Source organism: Colletotrichum orchidophilum (genome assembly GCF_001831195.1).
Source record: "Colletotrichum orchidophilum strain IMI 309357 chromosome Unknown Scaffold_56.1, whole genome shotgun sequence".
NCBI classification, from domain to species: domain Eukaryota; kingdom Fungi; phylum Ascomycota; class Sordariomycetes; order Glomerellales; family Glomerellaceae; genus Colletotrichum; species Colletotrichum orchidophilum.
The window spans coordinates 135,624-154,898 of record NW_019173012.1 but is presented as its reverse complement, the minus strand read 5'-3'; the positions used below and the strand labels follow the sequence as shown (position 1 = coordinate 154,898).

At 54.7% G+C, this 19,275-nt stretch overlaps 7 protein-coding genes across 7 annotated transcripts; 3 read left to right on the top strand and 4 right to left on the bottom strand.

Annotated features, from left to right (window-relative positions):
* Positions 1–1,182: 1,182 nt before the first annotated feature.
* On the bottom strand, positions 1,183–1,530 carry CORC01_07158 (uncharacterized protein; the record flags this gene model as incomplete). Its single annotated transcript, XM_022618796.1, has 1 exon — positions 1,183–1,530. One exon carries the CDS (start codon positions 1,528–1,530, stop codon positions 1,183–1,185), a length of 348 nt encoding a protein of 115 aa, XP_022474696.1.
* Positions 1,531–1,565: 35 nt separating this feature from the next.
* CORC01_07157 (uncharacterized protein) lies at positions 1,566–2,345 on the bottom strand (the record flags this gene model as incomplete). Its single annotated transcript, XM_022618795.1, has 2 exons — positions 1,566–2,129; positions 2,244–2,345. 2 exons carry the CDS (start codon positions 2,343–2,345, stop codon positions 1,566–1,568), a joined length of 666 nt encoding a protein of 221 aa, XP_022474695.1.
* A 1,664-nt stretch (positions 2,346–4,009) lies between these two features.
* On the top strand, positions 4,010–4,312 carry CORC01_07156 (uncharacterized protein; the record flags this gene model as incomplete). Its single annotated transcript, XM_022618794.1, has 1 exon — positions 4,010–4,312. The coding sequence occupies one exon, from the start codon at positions 4,010–4,012 to the stop codon at positions 4,310–4,312; it is 303 nt and encodes a 100-aa protein (XP_022474694.1).
* A 2,213-nt stretch (positions 4,313–6,525) lies between these two features.
* CORC01_07155 (uncharacterized protein) lies at positions 6,526–7,183 on the top strand (the record flags this gene model as incomplete). Its single annotated transcript, XM_022618793.1, has 2 exons — positions 6,526–6,611; positions 6,766–7,183. Coding segments are annotated over 2 exons (504 nt in total), but the record flags the coding sequence as incomplete, so codon positions are not given.
* A 6-nt stretch (positions 7,184–7,189) lies between these two features.
* CORC01_07154 (uncharacterized protein) lies at positions 7,190–8,248 on the top strand (the record flags this gene model as incomplete). The annotated part of the gene is made up of 1 exon (XM_022618792.1): positions 7,190–8,248. One exon carries the CDS (start codon positions 7,190–7,192, stop codon positions 8,246–8,248), a length of 1,059 nt encoding a protein of 352 aa, XP_022474692.1.
* A 7,210-nt stretch (positions 8,249–15,458) lies between these two features.
* CORC01_07153 (uncharacterized protein) lies at positions 15,459–15,566 on the bottom strand (the record flags this gene model as incomplete). The annotated part of the gene is made up of 1 exon (XM_022618791.1): positions 15,459–15,566. The coding sequence occupies one exon, from the start codon at positions 15,564–15,566 to the stop codon at positions 15,459–15,461; it is 108 nt and encodes a 35-aa protein (XP_022474691.1).
* A 1,048-nt stretch (positions 15,567–16,614) lies between these two features.
* CORC01_07152 (uncharacterized protein) lies at positions 16,615–17,014 on the bottom strand (the record flags this gene model as incomplete). Its single annotated transcript, XM_022618790.1, has 2 exons — positions 16,615–16,881; positions 16,940–17,014. 2 exons carry the CDS (start codon positions 17,012–17,014, stop codon positions 16,615–16,617), a joined length of 342 nt encoding a protein of 113 aa, XP_022474690.1.
* Between the last annotated feature and the right edge of the window lie 2,261 nt (positions 17,015–19,275).

The following is a 19,275-nucleotide window of genomic DNA, read 5'->3' as shown; positions in this document are numbered from 1 at the left end:
GCCCGTAGTGATGTTAATGACCCGTCGGATGTTAGATGCCGCTCTCATCCACCAGGCGATTACAAAAATGTAGACTGGCAAATGCATGGTCCTTCGCGTCGCCGACTTTTCATGGCAAGGAATACACGGTGTTGCGCCCGACTAGGCAGCGGATCAATCACAGATCAACAAGGGGACGCTCTTTCGCGCCGGGGAAATTCCCACAATCGACAAAAGAAAAGGCGGTCAGCGGAGCTTGCGGTGGTATCAGGGCCACAAACCAATGTTGATTGGGAGGGTCAGGTTCGAGGCAGTTTCGTGGAGCGAACTTGACCAAATCGACGAAGCAAACCAAATCAATGATGCATCCGCTTGATAGTCTGGCAAGCTATTCGATGCCGGCCAGCCAATGGATTGCTAATGACCAGGGGATATGTCAGGGCTTGGGGAGACTAGTGGATGGGGAATGATTAACATGCTGACGCCAGTGCATATCAGAGAGCCGGGATCTTCGTAAGGCTGAAGCGTGTGAGGGTCCCTGAATGGCTTCGCATTGTCTCGGTGGGTTAGGGGCCGGGGCTGGATGTGGGAGCATTATGGCAGGCTGTCGGCAAAGTGGCGTGAGTGGCTGCGATAACCGCGTCGGAGAGGAGTGACGTTCAGTTGGCTCGTTGACACCAGAAACGTGCAGATGGTACTTTGAACGCTTATGCTCCGGGTGATCAACCTCGTTTTGTGGCACACCTAGATGACGTTTTGCAGATAGCATGCAAGATGATGAGCAACTGCACCTCGAGGTTAAAACGAGACGGCGAAGGATAAGCACTTGGCCGAACTCCAATGCTTTGGGCCGGAGGATATGTGACACAATCTTATCACGAATCGCCAGACGGGATGGCGCGGCCGAGGGCTGGGCTGTCATGCAAGTCTTTGCATCTTGTCCAACGGCGTTTTTACGATGTCTTCTATAATACGAGACGGCCGATGGTGGTGATCTCGCATGCCTTCATTCTTGATTAATGGCGACGCCGGGTCGTAGGACGTGCCAAATGGTGGCCGCTTTCTTCCGGCGTTGATGGAATGCGCGGATCAGGCAGAAAAAAAAAACGGCCGCTGTTTTGGTTTGGGGGCGGCTTCGTATTCCGTCGCATATATCAGCAGGCGGAACGATAAAGCGAAAAATTAGCTGAATGCAGTGGGAGGTCAAATTGCAATGTAGTAGCATGTGCGCGCGCGAGCGGATGACGCGCAGCATCTCCACAATGAGCTGCTGCGATTTGTTGTCGTCGCCTCTGTAAAAATACGGGGTGGCCGGGAGGCGAGACCGGCAGAAGGTGTGACGACGGGATTCGCTAGGAGGCGAGAGGCACGAGGCCTTTGACGTTCTCGTAAACGCAACGACCAAGGCCTATCAAGGCAGAATTGGAAAAGGGGTTCGACGAGACAAGACAGGAACAAAACATCCGCATGCCAATGGCCCAGTGGAAAGAAGCCAGCCGGAACGGTGATCTGAAAGTTGAATGGCCCAGTCTGGTTATCGAGCGGGAGCATTGGGGGCGGATCTGAACTTGGCAACCTGGTCCAGACTAAGAACAGGAATAGAAAAGTTTCAGGAACGGGGGGCTCCAGCGGCGATCAGGCCGCGTCGGCTCCGTGGCTCGGCGCCCCATATCGGGGGAGGAAACTTTCAAGGACAGGCTACAGCTGCTGTGAATGCAAATCTGGAGGTCAAGTGCTGGGTGGGCGGTGGAGATGCACTTTGCATGAGGCAACTTGAGCAGGCCTTGTGTTCTCGTATTCTGCATGTTGCCACAAGGGCTGAGCCTGTATCTTGCGTCAGGAGAGTAGACGCGTAGACGTTGGCGTTCGAGGGGGGTGATTCGGTACCGTATGGCTGGAGACGAGCTGTGCGTGTCTTTCCACCTTGGAAAGTGCAGGAAATGGTTGGGTGAGGGAGATGCCGCGAGTCTTGAGTTGTGGCTGTGTTTTGCCGCTGGCGGCCGCAAAGCTGCATCTGGCAAGCAAAGGGGACGGTCTTCGAGGATCGTCGTGAGCTGGTTTTGGGGGCCGAATGGCGAAAAGTCGGTGTCGTAGTCGTTGTCGTTGCCGTTGTCGTTATTGATGTGAGTGGAGGTTGGGGGGAGAGAGGGCTGAAAGAAGAGGAAGCTTGCAAGGTTTCTTCTAGACAAAAATAACCAACATGAACAGTCAACGAGGCACGTGGAAGAGGCTGGGGCTTGGCACTGCATCTCCGGGGACCTGACAGACATCCGGGCCGATGGGACGGGATGGAAGCGGCAGGCACAAGACCGGATGGCAGGTTCCTTAACCTGACTTGAAGAGTTGAGATGAAGGAAGGTGGTCATATGCCTGTCTCTGCATGGAGTATCTGACCTTTGGTAGGTATCCAAGGTAAGTAAGGTATGTTTGTAGAGCAGTCTTTCGGCCGTCGAGGAAGAGGGAACGGCCTTCACATGTGCAGAGTGCAGAGATGCGTCACGTGCAATGGCAAGAATGTGGAAGGCACAAATGGCAGTTGCATCCTGTGTCGTTGGATCCAACATGTTTTGAGCGGAACGGAGAAAGGTGCACACAGGATAGGACGAGGCCGGGTCGTGGCTTCCCTTCCTTCATCGTCGGGTGCTGAAAATAATTACAGCGGTTGATCGATCGCCTGCACCAGTGTCCCGTCTTGACCATGGTGTGGACGGATGGGACATGTGGACACCAGTGGGACTTTGGCTGGTTGATTGGACCAGGCTGCCAGTCACTTTTGGGGGCGGCCTCCAAAAGGGGCAGTTGCGCCTACAGAAGTGGTGTGTGGCAGGTACGCTTCCTGCGGGTGTCTCAGGTAGCTTGCTGCTTCCCGTCGTGTTTTGTAAACTTCCAAAATTCTTCCAGACAAAGGAGGGGGTCCAAGACTTCCAGGGAATCGTTAGGTGCCTTGCCTTACGTTAGCTGCCTGCCTAAGGTACTTAGCATCCTGGGTATTCTGTCACTCTGTATCCCTAGGTCCTTAAGGTACGTAAGGAAAAGGCAGGTATCAACGCTTAGCCTGGAGTCTACACCTTGCTTTTGGCGCAGTACCTAGGACGGGAGCTGAGACTCCCGTCCTCTCAACGTCCCTACCTACTTTAGGTAAAGGTACCTCCATAGGTACTTTGGGCGAGGAAAGGGACTGCGTGCACCGGGCTTGACTCCGTCTCTCCGTCTCGCTTTCCTCCCATGTGCTTGCATCCATTACAAAGTGTTCCAGAGTCCAGACTGCACTGTGTGAATAAAAAAGATGAAATAAAAACTCCGGCGAGATTGCTTCGACCCTTGGGTCACACGAAGGGCGAATCAGAGGCCCCGGCCTTTTCGACACCAGCTGAACTGCGAGGACTGGAACTTTGCATCGCCAACGTGGAACCCCAATAGCATCATCACCTTAACCCCTCGACCCCTCGACCCCTCGACCCCTCGACCCCTCGTGCTCTCGACATGGACCCTCGACACGCCCAACGCCGTTCCAGTCCTGCGTCCCGGGCCCCGTGTCCCATCTCCCGTCCTAATGTCTCTCCCCGTCCACAACCGTCACCACACACCACCGGCTTTCCGTCGCACACCACGCCGTCTCTGGCTTGGTTCAGATCTCTCTTTACGTTCCTGGCCTGTCTCTACTCCTCCAGACTTTCGGCCTTGTCGCATCCGTGACGGGATACATACCCACAAGGCAGATGCTTGCTACCTCATCTTCTCTGACCTCCCGTCCAGATTGGCTCATCTAATGTCTCCGATCCTACGGTCACGGCAAACTGACAATCGGCTCGACAAGCTTGGTCTCGTCGGCCCAATAAAGACCAAGACACAACATCCACATGTCTCTCATTCGTCAACTAAACCACCAAACGTGGAGGCTTCGATGCCAGGTGTCGTGGGCCAGTCAGCACCACATGCTACCCTACGTGCCTCCATGCGACTACACAAGCATCTTCATCCCACCAGTCTTACACGGCCATGGTGATGCGGACGCTTGATCGGATCCTGAATGGCATCTTCGCGTCCATCAAACCTGGCAGGGCTCGGACTCTCACCGCGGCTGGTCCCCGTCGACCTGGCCCTGGAACTGGTCCTGTATGTATGGTTGAGTGAGCCTCACAACGTCGCGCCGCACCCGCGCCATCCCATCACCATCGTGCATTATCCTCTTGCGAGATTCCGGTACTTGCTTATGCGCCATGTCATGCAGACCCAGGTCACCAACCCATCACCGACCGACCCTCTTTCGGCATATCGATCTTCGGCAACCGTTGGCCGGCGCGACACAGCTTACATTTTTCTCCTTGTCTAGTCCCATGGGGACATTGTGCGGTGCCCAACAGCCAAGAGTCGCCAACCTACAGAACCCTACTCCGGCTTCTCGCGGTGCCTCTCCCCAAACTCCCATCATCTGCATCACCATGATCCTCTTCTCGGCCCAAGAAATCCCATTTTGAGGGGGGACGCATCGATCGACGCCACAGGGCTGGCTGACGAGCCAATTGTTCCATAGGACAGGCCCTAGAAGAGGAACAAGCTTGCAAGAATTCCATACCATGGCCGCACACTAGACAGGGCCAGGGATCCAAAGGGCGTGGCTATAGGGCTCACCTCAGCTGAACAGGTCCCCCGTTCCAGTCGCCCTCACTCGCCCACACACGCCACACTAACTCGCTTTCTGACAAAGCTCCTTGGAGTCCGAGCTCGCAGTCTCTGCCAGCTTGCTTTTGCGACGGGTGACCTGGTCCTGTGCACAACAAGTTCCCCGCTGCCGCAACACGACATCTGCTCTGGACCTAACTTTTCGACAACCAAGAGGATACAGGTCGCCGAGCCGCCACTGCCAATTGTGGTCTGTGTCCATGATCCATCAACTACTGTGGATATGTCAGCAATACCCCCGCCGCCGTCCAGGTCTTCTCACTTGAATAGCGTGCGACATGCTTTCTCTACTCCCTCGTGAGACACACCTGAGTCGCTCGCAGCTCCTGTTCAGCCCGCGTTGCTTCGTTGCCACAATACACTAGAAATCTCTTCATTATGACGGATACAGAGTACCAGTCACCATGTTGGATCGCCATGGGAGGTTGTGCTGTGCGAGTGCCCCGTCGCACCAGACCCAAAGCTCGGCGAAGTAAAGTCCCGTTTCGTCTAGCGGGCCCTCTGGACTACACGGCCGCCGACTTACACGGCCGAACCACGACCAGGGCCGGGGTCATTCCAGCTTGTCTCTCCTCCCTGTCATGCGGATGCCCACGGACGGGGTCCTTCGAAAGACGATCCTGCTGGGCTGAACGACAGGGATCTAGTCTGTTAGCTGCCCCTCCCCCTTGTCGCCTTTTTGAGAAAATCGACCCCAAATGTTGGTCTCCATTCGAATATGCAACAGGCGCCAACACGCGACGATGCAAGTCAAGAGTCCGAATTACCTAGTACAATGGGGTTGGAATGCGATCATTTTGGCGATTGCTTGTCATATTCGAGGACATATCCTCATCGACTACACCGCCTTGTTGGTATTCCCTCCAACGTCTCGTTCTCCGTTCCACTCAACAAGTCCCGCCTCTTATCAGAGCCGCGCCCGGGCGCGATGATGCTTTTACCAGTTCTGGTGCTGACACTGTCCCCTTCTCTGGCCAGTTAAAAATACGGCGTCGGTGGGGACCAACAAGACTCTGTCGCCTACCCAACCCAGGCATGTCAAGTCAATTACTCTCAAGCGTACGGATACATGATGACCGCATCTTCAGAATATCATGGCATCCATCATGCCCGGCGGCCACTTTCCCCACCCCTGGGCGCATCCATGGCCACCCCATCCGCGCCCGCTTCTGCAACACCGCTTAAGCTCGAGGCGTTTCCAGCTTGGAAGACGACCAGTCGACGTCGTTAGCCGCACACCTATGCACCTATACATGCGCCGCCTTGCGGCAAATCTAAGCAAAGGCTTGTCGCCATCGTGACTGCCCTAGAGCATTCGAGGGCCTGGTTAGTGCCATTGGTGTTTTCGGGACTCTCTCGCTTATTTCACAGAGGAGGCTGACTGAGAATGAAGACGGCGCTCTGAAAACGGGCCCCCCTAGGCTGAGCGTCTTTTGTTCCGCGCCAGCCCAGGATCTCGTCCGTCATCACACACCTCCTTTATGTCACACACCCTCATACCCTCAACCCCTTCTTACTTACTTTCATCTCATTATCTCATTCCTTCCACCAACCCTTCTAAGCGGGGCCAGATCTGGCGATAACGCTCAACTATCCCCATATTGTCTTGTCTCCCGCGACACGGCGCATCAAGCATCATGTCTATATATATGATGCTGTATCCTGCTCAGCTTGCCCGCCAATTCCTCCACCCCACTGGTGCTCTGCTTTGGTCTACGATCATCATAAAATCCTAGATCCTCATTCATTCCCCCTGAATTCTAACTTTCTCACGAAGGACTTTGCGTGTTACGCTCAAACAACAACACTTTGTCTTCGGGAGCAATTCGCACGAATAACCCCGTTGCCTCAACCCTCGTCTGTTGCGGCCTGCACCTGCCAAGCAAAGGAACGGCACCTCAACCCACCTCAGCTTGCAACCCCTTGGGAACTTTGGAACCGACCTTTTTGTAAGTCCGCCGTCATTCACAATTATTGGGTGATGCCGCTCCCAGTGGTGTGTGAGAGCCATTCAAGTTCGGCCGATGGGTTTCAGAGCTTGCGGCGCAATGAGCCTCGCGCCACCCTAGCGCGCGGCATCCACTCGAAATAGCACCATAAAAGGAGTCAAGCACTTACACGTCGATCATGTAGGCAGACATCCGCCAATCTCTCTCTCTCTCTCTCTCTATCTCTATCCTCCTCTCTTCGGCCACCCTCCTCGAGACACGCAAAGCAATCGGTCCAGCCCGGATCTTTACTCGGCAGCTTTCCCTGCCGACTTACGGCAGATACGGCGGCCGAGGCCCACCTTCACAAACCCCTTGTCGCTTATGTCCAGCAGCGCCATTTCATTACTCGCAAGCCACTGTTAGGTCTTGGCCAGGGCCACCAGACACAGGCATACCCCAGACGTGCTACCACACCGCATCCGAAGTCCAGCGGCGAAGGTACCTCTACCTCTCTGGTGAAGGCTGACAGAGACCCCCTTTACGACCTCCCAAACCTAACCAATTCCCATAATCAGCCGGGCTGTCTTTAAGCAACCATGCCTGCCCTCACTCATGCTGAGCTGGCCATAGGCGAGCCGCGCTCGACTGTTGGTTCTTACCACCACGTCTCTTTCTCTCATCTTTGCACTGGTCTCCTCATACTTGCCGTATTGGTCGTTTTGCGCTTGGTGGTATGTGGTGCTTTCTTGACTACGGTAAGCAACGAGATCAAAGAGGTCCGAGGACACCAACAATACCCCAAAGATCGACTTGACCACTTGGTCAACCAGCAACGGCTCCATCATCTCTTCGTCCAAGACGGGGGCTGGGTCATGGAAGAAAAGTCACGTGGGGTCAGCAGTAACACCCTAGCTTCTGGGGCTGAGCCGACTAGGAAGATCAGTCCGCAGGACGTGTTCATGAGGGGAAATGAAAAGGACTCGACTGAAGACACAGAGACAAGCAGTAGCGGCGATGTGCTGTATGGGGACCACATTCAGAGGGGCAAGGCTCTGGGTCATTCTCCTACCAAGTTCATGGTGTCGAGACCTCCACAGCCTCCTCCACTGACGCCCCTCGAGCTGTCTCCATCGGCCTTTACATATGATGAGCGCAGGAGGAGCTTTACGAGTGGCGTCTCAGAGCTAGACGCGTCGTTCTTCGAGCAACCAAACCCTGACTATATGTCATCAACTTCAACGGGCACTTCGACAGCAACGCAGGATACGCAAACTACGCGGTCCTTCCCAGCACCCCGCAGGAGATCTTATACCAAGACGCTGCCCATTGGAATCTCTTCTCAATCATCATTTCCAATCCTTGACGACGACATTGGCATAGTCTTTTCCCCCTCGTCGTACCCCCCAACATCACCTCTGCTCCCGGGACCACCCCCTATTCACGGTGAGATTCGTTATGACGAGGTCACCAAGCAAGAGATTCTAGTGCGAGGCGAAATCATCTCCTTGCTGGATGATTCCGGGGCTGGATGGAAGAGGCATACGAGAGTGTATGGGGGCGGCGCGTGCCTTGCCTGCGCAGCATCTGGCGACGATGGCCACCAACATGGCGGTTTCTATGGAGAAAACGTCTTACCAGAAGAGAAGCGCTACTAAAACAACAGCAATTGGTGCATTCAAGTCGAAATTAAAAAAAAATAAGAGTGGTCTAATCAGGGTCAGTGATACCATCGGGGCAAGTCCTTTTCCCCGGTACTTAAAGTGGCGATAGACGCAAGCGGAGCTTCATCAGCATCACGGTGGCGGCACAAAATGGGTTTGGTACACAATCTCATTGGAGAGGTCTTTTCATTTCCATTCTTACAGCATTTTACTTACGATTCTTGTTTTCTTGGCACTACCTATCCGAAAGCCTCATAGCCTCGGGCTTACCTGTTCCCATTTTGTTTCATGTTGTTTTGTTACATCTCATCTTGGGTATCTGGGAGGAGAAGGAAGAAAGGACTTGAATGCTTAATCCTTTGGATAAAGAGGCATGTACAGGTGGATGGACGTCGAAGTTTCCTTTTCTCTACCACAACTTCACGCTTCACGATGTTTACGAGTTGATGATGATTACGTCGCCGGCGCCAACCTTCAAATTGGCGTTGGACTGCTGCTCTGTGTGTGTGTCTGTAGTGTGGAAAGCGATGACATGTATGTATCAGAGAGGGTTGAGGGACAGAGAGGGAGGCTTGGAGTGTATGAGCGAGTATGTCTGCATATATGTCTAAGTCTTGGGGCGAATCATGAACATTCAATTCCCTTTTGCCGGCCATATCAAGCAATCATGTTAACAATGCCCATCCCTTCTTCGACGTGCCTGCGTTATCGTGATATTATTACTGCACTTGGTACATAATATCCTACCACATTCGAGACAGCTACATGGGTTCCATATCCCAAGGAGTCAATGCTCTGCTGTGAGTTGGCTCGTCTCTACCTTTCTGGGCAGGCAGACTTTACACACACCCCTTATTCAATGGATTCCGCAGACCGTAACGACGAGTCTGAGTAGAGATGGTCTCAATGGGAGTCTCAAGGTCAACAGGAGAACCTGTGGGGGAGCCACGTAAAAAGTCTGTGGATGGGTATTTGCTTCACGAGAAGAGACCATTTGGCAAAGCAAACAGATGGTTCAATATCATGGAAGGAGGAAAGTCAAGCTATTCATAGTCACCATCGCATACCTTTTCCCTGTCTCAAGTGAGGCTTGAAGAGTAGGTAGCTTGTTCGCTCTGAAGCCTATAGCTGGCTGGTGCATCCTCAAGCTTTGCGTTCAGCGCGGCTGGGCAGTGAACGGCTATATCCAAATACGCCCGTCAGGGTCTCTTGATGAGGTCTGTTGAGGATGCTGCCAAAGTCCCTTGCCCCCCGCCCCCGGGTGCGGCCAACGAAGATGAGGCTCCCTCTACCTCCATCTCCATGTCTAGTTGGTCTTTCTCTCTTCCCTCAGCTACCTTGCGTGTACTCATCCACCGATGCCAATGAGTCACGCCTCGGGTGGCACGTTATCCCAAAGGGGGCTCTATCGCAACCTGGAGACGAATTCACCAACTGCTCTGTCCTCAGCATCCCGGCGCCGGGCATTGTTGCGGGATACGAGCGGGTCTGATGGCAGTCAGCTCGATTCCTGAGATGGAGCTCGAGAGATCCCTCGACCCAAAAGTCCCCGAGGGCCAAAAGTCCCCGAGGGGTTAGCTTTGGTTCGAGAGTTTGCGAGTTTCCCTCGCAGGCCAGACCCACGAACTTCCCCTCCGGTCATCTTAATTCTGCAAACTGATGCATTCATTCCAACGAGACGGTCGATAATGGGGGGGGTGTTGCCTTGTGCGCAACTGTCTGCATCTCCGTGAGACGGAACATGGGGTACGGAGACCAAAGTCCCAAACCCCGTCGCGCTTGGGATGTAAGTCTCCCAAACTACACGAAGACTAGAACTCCGTGAGCAGCCCCCCGCGGCGGCGAAGGGCGCATGACGGTCTGCTGCCAAGGCTCAACGGTATCGGCGATATTCTGAAAGGAATCCCCGGCCTCGCTAGTGAACCAAGTCCCTCCTCTTGCGGCGGTGATCGCGTTTGGGATGCACTTGTACCTGGACAAGCCGGTTCTCCCACACCCAAAACTCTAATACCCATGACCCTATGCTGGGTTCTCTTCCGTCTCTCGTCTCACGTCTCACGTCATACTCGGGACATTCCAGAACAGCAGACGAACCCCGCCTGGCGAGAGCGAACGGAGATTCTCGAGCCTCGGGTTCCTATTAGGCTGCCGGTTGGGTGACTCAATTTCCACTTTGCACGCTACGGGGCGGACGTGGATCACCAAGAAAGGCAGTCGAAAGTTGATACCGTTGTAGGCGCTGCAACGGTAGACGAGAGTGGTCGACTGAACCCGCCTGCGCATAGCTGCAATGTAGCTCTACGGCCGAACTGCACTGGCCTGGCCTACCCCTCTCGGTTGACGTGTACGTGTGTGGCCTCTTGTCTTCCGTGAGAGAGAGAGGCTCGCCGTTGCGATAACCTCTTTCCACTGACGTCTGCCGTGTAACATGCCACGCACCGAAACGCCATTTTGATTGCAAATGCGGCGATGGTGGTTGCGTGTAGGATCCCGATCAGCAAACCCGCTGTGGGTTGTCTGGAGAAGAGAAGGGGTGGGCGAGAGAGAAGGGGGATCCTTAGGTAGTGGTGTATAGTTGTTCATCTTTGGTGCTCTTACCGACCAACCGACGCGTCGACACCCTGCCATGCACACAAGAATTGCTTCCGCCGTGAGACACCATCTCCAGTTGACGGCCCGGAGCTACGGCAAATGGAACGGCGAAAGGGACGAGCTGCAAGCTCAAGACAGAGATGGCGTTTCTGCGCATGGGCAGATCGTGATGTCGCGCCCACGTCAGCTGCCTTGCTGCTTACCACCCTCCCTTTCGCTGGCTGGCACGCCTTCAAAAACAGCTGTGCCTTGATATTTTACAACTTGGAAAGAGTCGTCAAAGCTTAGTGATCTTCCGCGAATCCTACCAGGCTTGGAGGCGAGTGCAGTCCTGACCTCATCAAAGGATCCCGCGGGAAACCTGATGTAGGGCCGCTGTCAAGGTCAGGAAGGCGGTCAAACGCATCGGTGAGCTGTCAGGTAACCACGAGCGGGAGGATTCCGTACTCTGGGTAGAGTGAGTTTTTAGGAAGAGAGAGCCGCAGGATCCGTCGTCGACAGTTACCGGGGTAGCTTATTGGCTTGCTATACGATGATTGATAGGAAGATTACTTGATTGGTTGATGAGCAGCCGTCGAAGCAGGGCTAGCAAGGAGACGAACAGCAGGAGGCATAATCTTACGCTCCGAGGATCTCAGCCCTATGCCATGTCCAGGCTGGGCATGCGGGAGTATTCCCTCATAGGTTCGGCGGGAGGGGTTTTTCGCCCTGCAGGGTCTTGGCGAAGCTCATTGCCATGCCGTTCGAGAATTGCGGCAGTTCAGGCCCCCAGCATGGGCAGAGATGAATGATGCTGGTCGTATCGAGTACTATCTCGGGCGTGGATACAAATACAATCCGCAAGACTCGTAATACGGCACTCAAGCCTTGTCTTCGAGACATCTTCTGGTTTCTTGCATGACTGTACTTTATTTCACGTACAGCGTTCGGCTTACCAGTAAAGCTGAGATTGCCATCCTTCAGAGTGAATTGTTGAGATGTTGAGAAGGCTGCAGACTCCTTTGAGATGGCAACGAGGCTTTGTCACGAGAGAGTTGACCGCAACATCCGGAGGTTCCACCTGGTGACTAGAATACCCAATTCTCACATCTATTCAGACACTTGGCTGACCGTTCATGCAGCCCAATAGCATGGCCTTGATCATCCTCAATGCGACCCTCTCTCAGGGATAACTCCGAGACCTGTTTCCCATCAAGCCAGTGGGAAATAATGGGTCTCAACGCTTGCTCCAAGAGCTACAGAGAGTTTGTTTCCGCGACGCACTTCTGAGGGCATCTTTGAGTGCTGAACATGGAATTCTCCGGTATCGATACCCCAACATGCCAAGCTCAGAGGTCATCGACTCGGAGCAATAGTGACGAGCCGCTCGGCTCACTGCCGTGTGCTGAGTTGCTCAGCTACATAGACCCAATGCTGTTGTACCAAGGACTGGTGACTTCCGAGCGCGTCTGCTCTTGTGTCCGGACAGACTTCAGAGATCCTCAATAAGTCATGAGGGTCGGTCCAGCACTTGCGGCGCTGCGCAACCCCTTCTTGGCGGTGAATCGTTCGCCATCAGTGTCCCGAAGCTGTGAAACGGCGTAGGCGGCTGCGCTCCAGCATAGATGACGCCAACAGCCTGACTTGGTCACTTGCTGGTAGCTTTCTCGGGCCAGTCGCCCCTCGCTGAACGGGACTGGACTCTGAATCGGGAATGACAAAAAACCATGCATAGTGTAGTGATGAGCGGCCTCCGTTTTGCTGCACTCGGGAGCGACTTTGGAAACCCAAAGATTGTAGTTGAGACGATGGCGCCAGGTCCGCGGCTATCATTTTCATTGCTGGCGCGCCTCTTGGCCAACAAGTGGCGCTTCAGGTTCCCGTAACCCAGCTTGTTTGGCTCCTCGGCGGTCAGAACGCAAGAGTATGCGACGCATCTCCCGTCCTGCACTTTGCGCGCTTGTTGGAACAAAGATATTTTCTCAGCTCAAGATACCGCAGACGCGCCATCTCGCCCAATCAGAAAGCTTCAATGTAGATCGCAGGATTTTGGCCACGGACACGGGGAGTATTCCACGACACATTCTGAAGTGTGGCAGCGGGGGCACTGGGACGCCATGTAGAGAAAGCTACGATCGGGTTTGCTTTCTGTCGTCAACTTTTCCAGCACCAATCAGATTATCAGTATCGTGAGCACCGTCGGCGGTTACGGGCCCAGAGAGTTGGGCCGACGATCGATGGGTAAAAGTTGGAGGGCTGGCAATCGACTCACTGGAGCCACGTAGGCGATCTCCAGGCCTGCAAATCCGTCATGGACGAGCATGCCAAAGAGGCTGCGACTATTGCGTTACTGAATTCTAAGCGCTCGCCGAGAAAGAGGGCTTGCAGAATGCAGCATGCAGGCGGTCGTCTGCGGGCAAGCTTAAGCGATGGTCCATAGGCTTGGATCCCATTTCGTCTCTCAGGATTCTTCCCCGCATAGGTGGGCGTGAACACTCTGCAGAGCCCGTTTCACGCGGGATTTCCCTGCCGCAGCCAAGTCGATTGATGAGGAGGCACACATGGCCATAGGTCGACATAGTCTGTGACTTGGAGATTTCGGCGTGGTCTAGCGCGGCCAAAACTAGCCGAGTATTCGTACACAGAGGAACGTGAGGAGAGGGCATTTGATACGGACAATGGCGATACCATTCATTGGGCTTAACAGCACCATCCTCTGACGAATCGCGGCAGCGGGCTAGAAGACCCCTCCCTTGAGAGCTGGCTCGCAATCGCATGATGGGACGAACTTTGGGGCAAGGCAAGGATCGGTTTGCATCGCTAATGACACAGCCTTGGGCGGCCAAGTCGGCAGCGGGTGGCTCTCAAGACCATGCCATGCCGTTTCTGTGCCATGATTTTCGCGTCCCTGCCCAAATCCCTCTATTCCCGCAAAGCCGGGAACGCCATATTCGCGCCGCGGGGTTCGTCTCCTGTCAGCAACGTGGGAAAGGATTGCGAATGAAATGAGGGTTTGGGATTGAATGGCTGATGTGGCTTGCGACTCGTGCAGGAAGAGCCACAAATTCTTTCATCGCGCAATTTGCGTCAGGGCAGACGCGTCTGTGGCATTGCAAGGCCCGTATTTTTCCAAAGCAATTTAACTCAAGGCGCGCCGGGAGGGGCACTACAGCCGCGAACGCTAAGTTGGCACGTTGGCCGTCGTGTCTCGTCCAGAACGGGCTGAACGGCTATCTACTAAGGCCTATAGGGCTTGAGCCCAAGTTGTCGCCACCTTGCACCTCTCACTTCTTCCTGTATGTCAGTCTGAAAGAAGGCCACCTCTGAGTATCGGTATGTGATGCGATGGTAGTCGGGCTGGACGCAGGCGGACAAGTTCGAAATGTCTAAAGTTTGACAACGGGCAATTGAGACGAAAATGCTCTGGCGACAGGCTTGCCCTCGGGAGGGTCCTTGCTGACAGTCACTGCCCCGAAGTGGACATACCTATCCCGTCGAGATCCGTCAAGAATGCCACCTTGTGGTACTTTCAGGAGGTTTGATGCCCACATCCTAGCGGGCGCACAGAACCGACAACGCCATTGGGACTTGGGAGTATTCCTTTGCGTGTGTGTCTCAGGTTCCTTGCCCCTTGCTGGAAACCTTGTAAGGCGTGGCCTCCCCTGGCATATTCGTACATGGCCCAAAGCAGATGGGGACCAAGAGGCGGTGCGAGAGAAAAGTCTCCGCGAGAACCTGGGGTGACCGGACGCAGTAGCAGGCAGGTTCGTATCCATCCAGTTCGTGGGTCCATCCCATATGGGGCCCATCGTAGCCATTGTCCGCCTCCTTGTCCGTTATTGTAGCCTTGGTCCGGGCGGTCCACGGAGAGTGAGGGCTCAAAACGGCTTTCGAGGCACACTTGGGTGCGCCAGCGTGTTCCGCCTTGAGTGATTGATGAGGCAGCACGCTTGTCATCCCAGCCTCAGTGGACACCAGCTGGCTTCAGCATAGTTGTAAAGGGATGCTTCGCCTGTAGGACATCTTCATGTTGATTGGGAAAAGCTTGAGCGCGAAGCTTCCCACCATGTTTGAGCTGAAGGAAAAGTCGCGGTGCAAAATAACCAGTCCCGCAGGTGGGGGGGAGTGGGAGAGAGACACTTGTGTCACTGCCTAGGTATAGGCTGCCTGGTGGCAACGAGTTATTCTGAGAGGCGACTGGTTGCGTGATGGCGGGGTACCTCGGCAGGTGGAGCCATGTAGCCAACGAAAGGCGGACGGGTGCCACTACGCTATGTACCGTGTTATCGGAGGGGGTGAAACAGGCTTCCCTAAGCTTTTTGATGGGAAACAGGCCAACAGACAATGAGTTGGGGAGATGCTGGAAGCGAGACACGAAAACAGCTGATGTCGCTTGCCTCGAATATCGCCCATTCGCAGGAGCATAAGAGCGGACGGCATCAGACTTTATGCTACCTTGCTTGAAGGAAACGAGCGGGAGGGCCGGAGAGCCAAAAACAATGAAGAGAGACGCGCAATGGGGTAGTGGGTATTCGTTTCTGGTTCAACCGCGGGTAGGCAGATTGCGGTGCATAAGATTGACCTCTTTTTGCGATTGCAAAGAAATGATGAACTCCCGTTGAGTCTTTGGCAATCAAGTTGAGAAACCTTGGCGGGGAGATGCGGCAACAGTGGAAAGTATCGTGTGGTGGACGGGAGAACCCCTGGACTGGAGGAGGTCCAAGCAGTCAAAGCTTGCCATGGGGATGGAGGTGCCGCCGCCGTGTTGTTGGTGCCAATCTACTGTCGTCCAGTGTGCGGTGAAGCGTTCTTTCTACCGATGTCATTCGTTCTTGAGCGATCGTCCGTAATGTCGCGGCATGATCGATGTGGTCGAAGCTGCGTCCTTGAAAGAAAGCATCCCGGCATCCGACCTGCGACCAGGATATTTTTGACTGTCGAAGTAGATGGCATACATAGTACAGCCGCCATTGTGTTTTCGAGGGCGAAGTGCAAAGATTCAGGGTAAACATCCCAGTTCAAGATGAGAAGAAGCGTGACAGGGCCCGATCGGGCGCGGCTGCCGTTACGGCTTACCAAGGCTCGCAGTAGCGGGCAGCCCTTGGATAAAGATCACCAAAGTATTGTTCTGCGGATAGTGTTGCGGGACAAGGGGCTATCTTAGCAGTGTTTGGACGGCTGCCGATACCGTTGCTGATTGACGAGACCGCGTTTTCCGGTAGGCGTCAGGGGGAAGGGGTTCGGCTCCGTGTTGATCAGCACTGAAATAGAAAACGGCAACAGGTCGGGGTCCTCGCATGGGATCTGATCAGTGGTGAACGCTTGGCTGGCCGGATTGGCTGGCTCTCCATCGAAGCTGGACCGGGACGTTATGCTATGGCGAGAAGGTTCCATAACACCGGTATCGTAATTTTGGCCGGAAGTGGTCATGGAAGCATGTTCGATGTAGCGGTGCGAGCGGGAACGAGAACGAGAGCTAGATCCAATAGACGGGGAGACCAGCGATCTGGGCTCCAGTGAGAGTTTAGCCCCTGAAAACAACAGCCAGAACTTGGAGCAATGGTGGGTGGTAGATGGGAGACTGGGTGCTGTGCATTGACGTGCGGTGGTACCAGAGGCAGCTTTTGGAGGCAGAAGATGGTACTTTAGGACACGTCAAGTTGCCAGTTGTGGGCAGCAGCAGTGTCACGATGAGACTGTTGTTGATCCAGTGATGGGGCCGAGGGGGTTGATGCTTGCTCGTGCTCGTGCTCTAGTTGGAACAGGCGTCGGGAGGAAGAGCCATTGCTCTACGTGTATGGCATGCGGATGGCGAGAGCTAGAGCCAGAGCCAGAGCCAGAGCCAGAGCCGGAGCCACAGCCCCAGCCCCAGCCCAAAGCAAGGCGATATTTTGTCGCAAGGGAAAGGGGAAAGAGATTCCCATCAGACGGAGTGGAATGCCAGAGGCGGTTGATGTCTTGGATGGAAGTCTGGGATGCTGGGCGGGTGAGGGTCTCCGTGATGGCGCGGGAGTCCGAGCGAGTGCCGGGGCGGAGGGCCGTGGAATGATGGTGCTCAGGGGATTGGTGCTGCTAGCCCCTACCTACCTTCTGGGTTTTGGTAATGGATGGTAGTGGTGGTGTGGTGTGGATGGTGGTGGTGGTGGTGGTATCCGTACAGAACTGTGTGTTTGATTCGTTGCAGGCCATGATGGACGGATGCACTGCTGCATGAGTTGTGCACACATCCTTGGGTCAGAATCTGGAACCAGCTGCAACGGCATCTGCAGGGCGGAGAGGTGAACAAAGAGCAAGCAACAAAACCCCCGGCCCCCTCAGGCAGGAGGCGGCAGTGACAGAATCCAGTGATGTGCAGCATGCAGCAGCCAGAATCGTAAGGCCAGTAGTAATTCTCTGATGTACTCCGTAGGGTAGTTAGAGCTGGCAGAGGTGTCGAGGAGGTGTCGAGGAGCAGTCGAGGAGTGAGGGAGGAGAGACCGAGAGGTACAAAGGACTTGCCCAAGGCGGCAGGCACATCATTGCAGATGGAGCGGCGAGTTAGCCTTTGACCTCGAGTCACGGCTTCTGGCCTGACCAGAGCTACGCGGTGATTGGCCAGGGAGGCTGTAAGTCATCACATCAACTAGCCGGATTGGGGTAAAAGTCAAGTACTCTGTATCGTCTCTACGTACCTAGGTAGGCGTGAGTCGACGCAGGAGCAGTGGGAGAACAAGAGCACTTGACCTGCCCACCTGAGAGGTGGTCCCTCGCGATACTCATTTGTCGATGCTGAGTATCCCGTCCTTTGTCTCGAGGGAGTCGAGGCAAGCCAAGTCGGGTGGTCCGACTGACGTACACGGGGTGACCGGTACGAACACACCGGGCAAGGCGTTCGGCAGACAGGTCGTGCCGGATATGACCTGCGCGGGTATATGAGGCATTGGGGTTTGCTCTTTTAGTTGCGGATAGGTAATTACCACCTGATAGAGTGTCCGTAAAGAAAGCGAAATCCTGAATAAAAGCGAGGGAGAAATGGGATCGCTGCTCGGCTGCCGTCAGTAACTATCCCTGGCCGTGCCTTGTCGCCGAGTCGCATTCCTCGAAAGCCACGACACCAGTGACCAGACAGTGACCACAGCTGGACCCATCATGCCGCCGCCGCATTGCCGAAGCGGTCTTGATCGATGGTGATACGGATACTGTGGCACTGGTAAAATTCGTGCAGTCTATTTAGTTTTTTCGCCTCAACTTTCTGGTACTATGTATTTGCTGGCAGGTGCCTTCCTTGTATCCTTCATCCTGCAGGCTGTGGTGGATAGATGAAAGTGGAGTCTGTCCATAATGGAACGTCCAGATGCAGATACAGCAGACTTCTCTATCCTTTCTAGTGCATCTTCATAAATGAAGAAAAAAAGTCAAAGGTGCGGTACGGGAAGGCACTTCAGGCAAGGCACAGAGGTACATCTGGATCTGGCGTGAATGGCGAGGAGGACCCATTTCCACGACCCTTGTCACGAGTTCCCGATCGTCCCATTGGTCCCATTGGTTCTATCTTGTCGCCGGTCCTCGTGCCCATCCTCTATGATTGGTCAGGCTCTCGCCTCGAGTTGGCAAAGTTGGGTGTGGAACAGGACCTGGGCCTTGGTTGTCTGGCGGCCTGGCCTTGTCCCATCTCCACCTCTTTTTGGGCTCCCCTGGATGGTGCTGCGTGCACCTGCTTGGTGCTGCCAGCCTGCCCTTTCACACCCCTGTCCACCCTGGATCCCCTGTCCTGGCCCCGTCCTGGTTCCCTCCCCCCCTCTCTCTCTCCTCTACAGTCCACCTCCTACCCACCCCCGTCTCCTGCCCATCCGTTCCCTTGTGAGTGTCTCCTGCTTGACTGGACTAGGTACTCTGTAAGGTAGACTCTCAAACTGGTAACAGCGACTGGCAGGGCTGCAACTGCAACTGCTCCTGCTTTGCTCTGCTCCTGCTTCTTCTCTTGCTGGGTGCCTGGGTGCTGCCGCTGCCGCCGCCGCCCACACCACTACACCACTAGCCCACCCCCCTGCCCTTTCCTGCCTGTGCTTCGTCCACTCCTTCCCTCCCACGGCGCCGCGGCGCCCACACACACACATCCCCATCTCCATATCTTGCCGTCCACTCGCTGCCCGTGTCCATTCTTTACTTCTACTATTGCTCTCTTCCTCTCTTTAGCTCACCGCCCTTCTTTTTTTCCCTCCTTCAACCCTTCTCTCCCCCTCCTCTTTCTCCCCCGCCGCTCTGGTCTGCGATTTGTTCGTTATCGTCGTCTTTTGGAAGGAAAGGAAAAATTCAAAGAAAAGAAAAAACCCAAAAAAAAAACTCCACAAAGCCCAAAAGCTCTCGCATTCTCTTGAGATCCGTCTCGCATCAGTTTTTTCGACCAACCACACAAATTCTTCAGGGGTTCTTGAAGGCCTGTTCACCAAGCACTCCGCAATTTCGCGCAA